A 12253-nucleotide genomic window follows, 5' to 3' on the forward strand; every position below is an offset into this window, starting at 1 on the left:
ATATGGGAGACGGTGGCATTCACTGATGTTTATCATGTAAAAATGCTAGAATGGGGAAATACAATCGTTTGTGGGGAATGGAGATGCGACACACACACACACACACACACACGAACAAGGAACGGAGTAAGTGAATGTGTGATATATATATTGGTGAATGAAATGAAGAACATCCAACAAAGTCTGGTGGTAAACCCTAAAAACTAGGACATCATTTTCAAGCTGGTCGTCTACTTCATGCGATGAATTTTTATACCCCATCTCATTTTCACATTCCTCAGTGTGCGTTTCTCCTCACAGAATGCGTTTGTGTGCGTGAGTCTGCATGTACAGTAATGTTGGTGTGTGTCATTTGTGTGTGCAAGTTTCATTCCAGAAACAATTATGTCCTGTGATGTCTCATTCCATACCAAAACATGCAGAACATTGAACACATATACTGAACAGTTAGCTTTTTTTTTCTTCTTTTTTTTTATCCAAATGTCTTTTTTCTGTTTTTATACAGTGGCTTTAGGCTACACAGAACACGACAGTATCAATCGCACCAGGTTGGACATATTGCTTTAAAAACCACCAAATTTTGTATATAGGTCATGCATGCCACATAGCTATTATGTCTATACAAAAATAACACCAGTGCCTATTGTATTATATCAACGAAAGAAATATATTTGACTGTCTTTTGCAATTAAATAAAATTGAGAATGTATTAAAACACAAAGAAAACAGGTTTGGGTATATATTCTTTACATATACCCATGTGTAAAATAAGTGGTTATATATATTCTCCAACTGTGATATTCCAGTTATCTTAAAACATTTTTTATTCATTTACAACTGATGTTAAGAAGATCCAAGGAAATTCCCAATGTTGAATGAAGGAAAGCTATTCTAAGAGAGGCAATGCTTTTACGAATAAGCAATGCAGTTAAATTTAAACAATTATTCCATATCCAAGCATGTTCCTTTTCCATACATTAGTCGTAACTGAGGCCTGTGCAATTTATTGTCTGACAGAAAAAGGGGGGGAAAAAAGAAAGAAAAGTAGAAAAGAAAGCCTTTACGTGGCTTCTCCAGTGAAAAATAAAGACATATAGACATTACTTTGCCTGGACCTTCTGGGCATTGTGATTTTCTCTTAGTCTTCTCTTGCTAGTTCTTTTTTTTTTAATGTTGTACAGACAAGTGTTATTTTTTCCTCTTATATTTGGGCTGTACACTTGTAGTGGGACATGAGGGCAACCGCTCAACTAAAGATCACCACAGCACAACCAAAGGACGATGCACATGCAACATGAGAGGGAAATGAACAGGGGTGGGGGCGCGACACACGACAATATCCATTCAACTTGTGCAAAAACCAAAGGATAAATGCAACCGCTTGTACTAAGTAAAGACTTTGGCTGAACCTTTTAAAGCTTTGCTGGGTGATCGTTGGCTGATTGCCCCCCTTCCTTCTGTAATGACACCCGTAGAGTTTGCAGTTACTTCATATTTCCTTCTTAGAATATGGCATTATTTACATCATACTATAATGGAGAAGCACGGTTTCTTCTAGAAAGATAGAAAGACAAAACCATAGCAATTCAATAATTCCATACACTTGTACATGTAATGTTTTTACACTGTGTCAGTTGTATCCATTAGGTTTCATTTCCCACAAATCCCAATTGGAGTTTGGTAAATTGCGAAATCCTACTACTGCATGTAGTACTCCTAAGACTTTAGATAAAGTGGTCATGTTTGCGTGAAAAGGGCCGTGGTAAGAATAGATTGCTGAGAGTTATATTTCGAATTGCATGGCCAACAGTAAGTAAACAAGTCATTTTGGGTTTTCTGACTTAGCCCTAGCCTCAAATCACCAAGAAGACAAACGTGGCATATACTGTATATAGAGAGCTGTAAAAAGACATACTCCACGGCTATGATCTCATTCATGTACTGTTACTGTCACCAAAACTCTTCAGCCTATACATATATATATATATATATATATTCATATATCTCCAAAATATTAAAAAGTACTAAATATAAAAATACAGAATCGTAAAAAATGAGCAAAACATTGAAGTTTTATATGAAAACCATGCAAGAAAGATTTCCCCATTTACTGTGGTTATATAGAACTGGGAGACTCACGAGAAGCGAGGCAATGGAACGAGGAGGAAGCGCAGGGGAGGGACAAGAGGCTCATCGGGAGGGAAGCGCAGGATCAGGCCGTCGGTCACCCACATGGTTTCCTTTTTTTAAATGTAAACATCGTAGGTGGTCTTTAAAACGCAGTTCGGCAGTGACAAATTTATCTTTTTTCTGTTCCGTTATACCTCTTAACTTTTTGGTCATGTGAAGTGTTAAAAGGGGGGGGGGGTATTGGAGTGAGAAAACCAACTCTTAACAATGGGATACAAAACAATACAGGCAAACCTAGAAAATATGGCTCTGTTATTACGTAGAAAAAAGCTTATCCGAGGGGAGAAAGAACCTAGTTATGACAAAGGAGGTTGAAATATGGCAGTAGTAGTAGTACATTACTTGTATTCCGATAACGCGTGCCAGCCTGACTGCAGCACACGGCGACATACCAGACCGGTTAGCTCCTTGACGTGTGCCTGCTTGTGATAACTAGGGTTGATTTCTTGCTCCTTTCAAAACGGTAATCTGGAGGAGTGGGGCCTGGAGATGTGGACCCTGGTAACAGCAGGACAGAGGGGAGAGCAGGAGAGGAGAGACAGGCAGGAATACATATTGGTTTTAGATCTAGGATGCTGATTGTTATCCCCCGCAGCTCGGGTGCGATCAATATGTCCCTCGTGTCACTGGCCAACACAGTGAAGTTCAATAACAATCCTCCCTCACGCTGAAGCTAACAGGGCTGAGCCGAGATGATTTATGCCCGAGAGTGGAACGCAATCCTTACCTTCCTTACCTTACCTTTTGATTCATTTATTTTTGGTCGTACAAACTAAAATAAAAATAAAAGAAAAAACTTCACATAATGGAGTGACGAGCTAAATAAAACAAATAGGACTAATACCATTATATTTTCTTGTACACAGGTAGATGCCCTAACCCTCACAAAATGTGTCCCATATAATCCATATCCCCATGCCACTCAACAGTCAACACAGATGAAACATAACATGCATACTACTGGAGGGGCAGACTGTTCATTGTAAAAATAAATAGCACTCCTCTTCATTCAGAATGCTTGTAATTCTTAACTCCAAATTGAGGCAGTATGGTAAGCGTTCAATTTTACTTGGGAGGGGCTAGAGAGAACCCAGAACCCTTATTGGATGAGATGAGGTCGTATATTGTTTTGCTATGACTACTAAAAGAATGCAAGCCTTCCGTGACGTGGGGCGGCAATTTTGTATTCTCTTCTCGAGTATGACACATTCAAAATGAGCAAAAGAAGCTAAGAATCTTTAGTGCTGTCCTTTCACAAAGAAATAAAAACAAAATAAAAACATCAACCCATAGGGACAATTTTAGACAGTTAAAACCTTCATGACTTTGGAGTTTGTAGTGTACCACAACCAGTTAAGACATTGCATTTAGTGCTGGATCAGCCACTGGTACACATTCCTTTACACTCCATTTATACTTAGTTGTGCACCAGCAGCTTGTACGAAAGTAGCCGATTTACAAACTCAAACTTGTTGCAACGTGACACGCTGTGAGCTTGTTGATCTGATATTTCCGGTGTGGGGCGTAACCAAGTACAACTATGGAATTAGAAGACTGGAAAAGAACTATGTACAATGGAAAAGCAACTTAAGAAAAGACACAAAACCAAATACCATCAATGGTTACATTTTTTGTCTTTTTTTTTTTACACCATGAACTTCTAATCATCAAACCAGCTTTAAGCTGCATAGAGGAGCAAAAAGCATATGTACACTGGAATTAGTGTGCTCTCTATAAAGTTCAGTGTAATTTCAGAGCATTATACAGGACTGGAGCAATACAGAACGAACAAACATATAACATGCTGCTTCTCAGTCCAGGAGTTCCAACTGGATAAAATAAAACCAAAAACTAAACCTAAAAACTAACTGTAGAAAAAAACAAAACAAAAAACAGAAGTGTGCAGGACAGGTGATGGTCTTTAAAACATGGATGCAGGCTGCTGACCCCAGCCATTGGGGAATTAAAGGGAAAGGGGCCGTGATGTGATTGGACAGGTACGCATGCCAGCGCCAAAGTCAGAGCGACCGAAAACAGACTTAGACAACTAGACAACTTAGTTAGCATAGTTGGCCGTAACAATGACAAGAGAACAGAGAGGATGGAGGAAGAGTCTTTGTAAGAACGGATGAAGAAGATGAGAGAGAGGGGCCATACAAGTGGGAGTTAAAAGTAATGCCTTCCTGTGGTGGTGGAGGAGGCAGTCAGGCCCGGCAGGAAGGGAGATGAGAAGACTCAGAAGAAAGGGTGATGTCAATGGGAATGAGCGGTTGAGGGAGAGGTCAAATGGAGGACTCCTCGCTGGGAACGGAGGCGGCGGGCGGCTCCCCTTCTCCTCCTCCTCCTCCTCCTCCAGAGGCGGCAGAGCTGGGGATGGTCTCGATCTCGTCACCCGTCTCATCGATGGAGGGGGTGCGGGCCTCCTCCTCGGACAGGGGCACAAACTCGGGGTGGGCCATGAAGTTGTGGATGGAGTTCTGGGCTTTTGGGTTCTCTATCCCCTCATAAAGGGAGCTACGGAAAGCATTCACCACTTTAATCTGAGAGACGGACGAGAGAGAGAGAGAGAGGGAGGGAGGGAGAGGGAATAAAAAAAACAAAGGAGGTCGGAGGGAAATGGGACAAAATGTTAGCATTACCGCCACACTGGTACGACACGTCCTCCATTTTGTATGACAGTATGAGGCAGGCATGTAGGGGTTCAGGCATGAGGAACCTCCTGAGAGGAACACAAGATGGCCACTGTGTGAGGAGAATGGAGAATGGAGTGGTTGGGTCAACTGGGAGGAAATCAATATTGGAAATGCACGAAAAAAACGAAACACCAATGTATGTAAATGCAACAAACACAAATGCCGATGAAGAAACTGCAAAATGAAACATGACCATTGACACAAAATACACTGCATGGAAGGTGACAGCAGGGCCAGAATGGAGCGAACAACACTGCAAAACACAAACCATACATTAACATAAAGTAAGAAACACAAGGTCAGATGCAGATACAGGTATATGCAGAGCATGGGAAGAATGCCATACAATGAAAATATAACCACCCAACTGAAAACCCCAAAACTACTGCTACTGGTGGAGTGACAAAATTATGTTCCTAAACTACAGCACACTGCATAACAGACAGACACACACCTATTTAAAATACACACGCTTGCTGTAACACACCATCACACTATCTACAAGCTCACAACATAACACTCATCATAGCCTTGTAGATTTTACCGAATGTTCTCCAATGTTCATGAAATGGTTAAAGGGATGCTACGTATGATGCTACTCATTTGCATTTCACTTTGATCTGATGGTCATTAAAATTGTATTTATGATACAACACACACACACAGACACCGTTTCCGTCATCTTTCTGTGTTCCTACAATTCCCACAATGCACTAGTTGGCAACTTCGCGCCATACGATACATTGTGAGCTTGTACAGTAGATCTGCTACATCAAATAGATGTTGCAAATGGTGACAGTGATAGTGTCCTACCAGTGAGGACATATGACCTACAGTACTAGTGTTGATTTTGACAGCAATTTTTGTGTTTAGTTTAGTCATAAGTCATCTGAAATGTTTGTGCGTTTTTTGGCGGGCCTTGATGTCGTCATAATGGCTGATTTTACACTTGGTTACAAATAGCAGATCTACAAGCTCACAACAATGTGTCACAGAGCGACATAAAATGACTTGTCTTTTACTTCTACTGGATCTCTTCTCCACTAGTCCCTCCCTAACATTTTAGTAGTTTGTATTTGTTTACGGAATTGTCATTATTATTTAGACTCGCACCTTCACAACAGATTGATGTATAGCTGATGCATGAGACTTATTGACTGATGCAAGCTCGCAATTCATTTCCAATGGAAGTCACATGGTTTGACACAACATTTCTGTTGTACGTCTTTCGGCTGTGTTTCGACTGCCCCCTTCCCCCTCATACAACAAAAATGTTGTGTCAACCATGTGACTCCCATTGGAAATGAATTGCGAGCTTGCATCAGTAAACAAGTCTCTTGCATCAGCTATACAACAATCTGTTGTGACCGTGTGAGTGAAGCCTTATAGTCATCAGCTTTAGTCTTAGTTTTCCTCAATGAAAAAAGGCAGTCAACGGACATTTTTCGTCATACTGTAGTCTTAGTCGATGGAATCAACACTATACAGTACGAAACCCATACAGACCCATGACAATACGTCAAACTGTAGGTCAGTGGCTCTCAACGTGAACCATTTGGTTCCATCTGTACACCTGTAAAGTTATGGGGGTCCGAGGCCTATTGCATACAACCTAGGGGTGCTTGAAATGTGAGAACTCCTGCTGTAGGTCCACATGCTGAAACAGTTGGGATCTTGGGTTTAGAAATGGCCAGGGAGGGTGACCAGCAAATTCACATCTGGAAATCAATACTATCCACAAACACGCACGCACAGACTGACAGCCGCAAGCACAGTCGCACATTATCGCTAGACCTTGAACTATACTTGTCGTACGGCGGTGTTGCGCACCAACAATAGCCGAACTGTAAGCTCACACTGCGTCAGAGTCACATCCGTGAGAAATGGAGGGTTGGAAGGATGACACTTCTTGTGAAGATGAAGCGGGAAGGAAGAGAAGAGATGAGAGAGGGATTTTGTGAGAAATACGTCTGACAAATGGAAAAGAAAGACAGTAATGCGCGGCGCTTGTGTACCACACATGCCTAAGAATAGGAGAGAAAAGGATAAAGATAGATACAGAGCCGAGAAACGTGCCGTCTGTGTCTGATTTTCTACTTCTCTCCCTTTATGTTGATCAAAGGGTCCACATTGAGTGAACAAACATTATGAATATCTATTTAGGAAACAGTGTTATGCCATTCCTAAATGTGTGTGGAAAAAGTAACAGCTTGCTTGGACTAACTTAACCACTTAAAAGTATACTTCATTGACTGGAGTCACCAAGGAATCCGTTTTTTTCACTGAATGTTCATCTACTGCCCAGAATTAAGACGACGCGTAGCTCGATTCATACTTCGTCGCACAGTGATGTTGCGCGTTGAAAATAGCCACCCTTGTGATGCTGCGTTCACACGAGGCAGATGCAAAGATGCACAGGATATTTGTCGCGTTGCACATCTGTTTGCTCACGCGGTCGTTGGCGTAATCAAGTGTGCGTCCGTGGTGACGTGTGTCATTGCAGCTACAGTGAGCTCACGTTCATGAAGGGTCTATTCACATCAAGCAGGATGACCACAACTATAACGCTAAGTGAGCGTCCACACTGAAGAACGACGAAGAAATGTGCCCTTTCAAAATGACGCACTTTTTGACATTTTTTCACAGAAAAGAGCATGCGGCTAGTACAGAAGCTAAACGCCCAAACGCATTGCAAGTGAATCCCTAGAAACTGTGCCTACTAACCGGAGCGATTCCAAAAATGGGAAATAGCGAGGCATTCTTATATCGATCGATATTAAACGCCTTAAGTCGAGCACACTCTTCAAGAGTTCCCCCGCGTATTTATTTAATAGGACGGGTATACTCATCTAAAGCATAACAAAACGCATGTGTGAATAACAAAACCAACCGAGGGCGAGTGAGACCAATTGCATCCCAGGTGTCCTTTAGATGGATTTCGATTGGCTCAATGTCAGGTCAATGTTTCTATCGTTCATGAAATCGCTCCGAAATGTATCCAAAGGATATAGTTTAAAAATACTGTTTGGACTCCGCCATCCACTTCAGATAAAATGACATATTTATAGTCATAGTGCTTCATGTGAATGGTGCTCAAGTGTCGATTTGTCTGTGTTTTTGTTTGCGCTCGCTTCTTGGGTCATTAGCTAAGTTCTATTCTCCAAGATGACCCGATTATTCTCACATGGAAAGTCGCCCAGATCCAAAATAAACCAACCCTTTCAGGATGGGAACCCCTTTTGACGTTTTAAGCATTAGGATATAATTTAGCGATTGAAAAATAGCAGATCTACAAGCTCATAGCGCCGGAGTGCCGGCGCTACGAGCTTGTAGATCTGCTTTTTTTTTTTATCTTGAAAATGTGGTGCAAATCTTTGAATATATATTCTTTCAGAGCTAATATTTGCTTCTGTGGGGGGTCCCTGGAACAACATTTTCAGATGGGGGTAAATTTTTTGGGTTCCTTGATATGAAAATGTTTGAGAACGACTGACATAGAAACATGGGATTTCAGGAAACTGTCAGGGTTTAGAAGGCATTCGTAGAATCGAAAAAACGTGACACTGTTGCCACCATGTTTGACTGCTGGCATGGTTTCCACTTTTGGAGTCTGTAGAAAATCGTGACGTTTATGGCACTAGTGGGTGTTTATCTTGCACATTAAACAAATGAGAATACTACCCCCCCCCCCCCCCCCCCCCACTAGCATTCTATATAAACTGTGCAAAATGTAAACAGCAAGACAGTACTTTTTCCACAGCATTATACTTACTTCTGGATGTATATACAGTATGATACAGTAGTGAAGCATCTACTAATGAAGAGAGATAGGAGTATAATGATCTGCAGTATATGAACTGTTACGTTTAAAATATATATATTAGATTGTTCCTACAAGCTGAAGATGTGTATTTGATGATGTATGACGAGACTGGAGGAGACATAGGGCACACGCACGCACGCACGCACACACACACACACACACACACACACACACACACACACACACACACACACACACACACACACCTTGGAAGGCATGCGGAAACCTTGAGCTAATGTTTTGTATTGCCCTACAACACTGTATGACAGCGGTGCGCAACATTAACCAATCTACATGCTCAGATGCAACGCATTGTGAGCTTGTAGAGCTTCTATTTTGTGAAAAACTGTATGGGTTTTACATATTTAAACAATTAAAAGTATTACCAAGAGCTTGTGACTAAAGAATAACCACTGGATCCATCGAAACACAGGTTATTTTTTTTCTTCCAGTTTTGGACATGCAACGTTTCTGCTTGACACAGACAACATGCAGAAACACGAGCAGGCAGGCAAGCAGGCAGGGCTGGTAAGAAGCCAGGGAAAACGGGGGAACCGCTGCATGGTTGGTTGGTTTAAAGTAAATACAAATAAATAAAGCCATTGGCCATTAACCCTCGACTTGCTCGACCATAATGAAGAACACAGCTCCATACAGAGCATCTGTCTGAATGTTTCACCCCTCGCAAGGATTAACCCATGAAATTATCGCTCTACCCAAGCCACAGCCTCCGGAGAAAAGGCAGAGAGAAAATAGGACAGGGATCCCCCAACCCACCCCCGTATTGCGTAGCGGAAGGATTAAACGCCCCCCCCCCACCCTATTTTTTTCCTGGCTTCCAGTTATCTGTCACACGGAAAGGAAATCAGCAAGTCACAGAAGGGTTAATGCGAGCTTGTGAGAAGAAGTTAAATCCCCGTATCGTGCAGAAGAGGGAAAAATATGGTCTGGGATCGAAAAAAAGGAAACGATAAGAAGAGGAGAAATGTTGTGCCGTGTAGGCAAGAATGACTGGAGTAAAACATAATATAAGAGAGGGCAAGTTTAAAAGTTTAAAAATGTTTAAAAATGTTTAAAAATGCAAAAGCACAATCAAGAGCCCTCAAATGAACAAGTTTGAGCAAGTTACAAGCCGAAATAATTAACTTATACGTCATCATCGTACGGTGACGTCACAGTCCAATCACAGTGGGTATGCGCATAAAGACAGTGGCAAATCGAGTGGCAAAGTGAGTTTAACGTTGTTTAACTTATACTGCCACCTGCTGGACTCAGAGATAACCTCAGACTGCCGAGCCCATTTCAATGCATCACACGCTGGACCCACATCCTGTTTTAGGCGTCCATGTTTAATGCTAAATAAATAGCGTCAATGTTAGCGAGCTAAAATTAAGCCATCCTTGCTCTAGAAAGCGCCAATGTTTCCATCTAGACCACCGGATAATCAGCAAAGACCTCCGAACATCGCGCGTTTTATCCAAACCACGGAGAGCTCCGTAGATTTCGAGTTATTCAGCTTTTTAGTCAGCCTGTATAATGGGAGGTGGAAGGCAGCGCAACCCAGTCTAGGATCGCTAAAGAAGGAAAGGCCAAGCCAAAAAAAAAAAGTGATCCAGTTTGATATCAATAATAAAGCTTATCAGACGGAGGATTACGCCAGAAGCAGTTGCTAGTTGGATTCCTTCTGACGGAACGTTCCGCCACGAGCAGCTAATTGGTTAATGCAATCAGACAGGACTTTTCTGTTTGGATGTATTAGCTGTCAAGTCCAGAAAGTCGAGTTTTGACACTCAGTAGGCGTTCTCACATAACTTCCAGTATGATGATATCACATGCATACCCTCTATAGCTGAACGGAACCACAAGCTCATAACATGTCACACTGCGACGTGTTATGAGTTCAGCTATTTCCGGTGTACGCCTATGACAAAATACAATCCAGGCTTAATGTGACTGATGATGAACAATAACCAAAACTGCAAAAAAGCAGGGAGGTGCGTGGGGTCCATGGAAACAAAAAAGGGAAGGGACTTTGCTGGGGGCCCATTCGTCAAATCACGTCAACATTCAGCATTCCTAACTGGATGACGCAAACAGGCAAAAACACAACGCAAAACGGAGCGGTTTGGGATCAAGGCTGCGGGTCGGTCATGCCGCGGGTTATACGGCACTCACTGCCTGCAGAGGAGGAAGAGGGGGCAGCGGGGAGGGGCGTGGCCGAGTTGGAGGTGCTAAGCCCTACGTGGGTGGGGCTAGACAGAGTTTTGGCCGCACCATCATTGTGCTGGCTGACGACGGAGGGCTGGCGACGCAGGGCCCCCGGCACTGGGGCCTGGCCTGTCTGGAAGGTATACACCACATCCATCTGAAGGAAGGACATAGCCAAAGCACAGAGGTTAGTCGGGACAGCCAAGTGCTACAGGGCAGGAAGAGTGCCTATGGCAAGGAGTTAAAGAGTATATACTGTATATATAGGGCTGCAACTATCGGTTGTTTTCTCAGCGATTTTTCTGAATCGATATATTTTTTTAATTAATATCAATCAAGCGAATGCCCTCTATTTTTTTATGATAAATTGACGTGAAAATATTCGACTAAAGGATTATTCTGATTAACCACTTTAACCACCATGTTTGATACTTTGTGTCGTAGAACGCCGTCACATAAAAATACAGAAAATAACCAAAGTAGCCAAGCTCACAACATATTACACATTACATGTGTTGAGAGTTTGCAGATCTGCTATTTTTGGTATTTTGGGTGCGGGGGAACTAAATGTCTTCCCCAAAAAGATTGGATTATTAAAGAAATGGTTTATAATTGATTAAATCGATTAGTTAGCGGTAGATTAACTGTTGCAGCCCTAGCTAAGAGAAGACAAGGACTTAAAGATTCATAAAAGAGTTAAACCTGCATACCAAGGAATTAAACATATATCAAATAGAGAAAGAAGATGCACTAAATCGAAGAAAGGGAAAAAAAAAGCTTTGCTGAGCAAAGGACATTGAGACCATTAGTTGAAGAGGAAGGAGGCCACCTTGTTAGTGAGGAGAGGGCACGCTTTGGAAGGGAGAGAGAGAAGCACAGAGAATAGTGTCATGAGTAGAAAAGAGAGGCGGACAGTACGACAAAGGGCAGTCATACAGATACTGTAGATGTGGGGAAAGTCAAGACAGGACTGAGGGCAAAGACCCGGAGCCAGGAGAGTGAAAAGAAAGATTGAGTGAGAGAGAAAGACAGATAGCGTGTGTGTGTGTGTGTGTGTGTGTGTGTGTGAGAGAGAGAGTCCGAGTGCTGCCATTTAAACAGGAGAAACAATAGTTATTGCAGGAATTAAATGTGACAATCCCAGATAAACGGTCTGAAAGGTGGAGGAATGGCCCTTCAAGTCCTTAATGAAAGAGCTGAAAGCTCTGGAAAGAGAAACAGAAACAGTGTTAGTTGGAGGGTGGCTAATGAAGATTTGGCAACGAAGGTCCTTGTAGCAATTTATTTCCGTATTGTGTTTGACTAGCCACGCGTGCACTGTGCAGACATAATATGTATT

At 42.2% G+C, this 12253-nt stretch overlaps 1 protein-coding gene across 1 annotated transcript in view; it reads right to left on the reverse strand.

The window, feature by feature from the left end:
- Positions 1–988: 988 nt before the first annotated feature.
- Positions 989–12253, reverse strand: part of atp2b4 (ATPase plasma membrane Ca2+ transporting 4) — a 114668-nt gene continuing 103403 nt past the window's right edge. Inside the window, exon 21 of the mRNA XM_080786917.1 lies at positions 989–4730. Coding sequence (XP_080643043.1) covers positions 4473–4730 — 258 coding nt within the window. The 3' untranslated portion in view covers positions 989–4472. The remainder of the gene's footprint in view (positions 4731–12253) is intronic.

The sequence above is a fragment of the Protomyctophum bolini genome (genome assembly GCF_963924005.1).
Source record: "Protomyctophum bolini genome assembly, chromosome: 2".
In the NCBI taxonomy this organism is placed as follows: Eukaryota; Metazoa; Chordata; class Actinopteri; order Myctophiformes; family Myctophidae; genus Protomyctophum; species Protomyctophum bolini.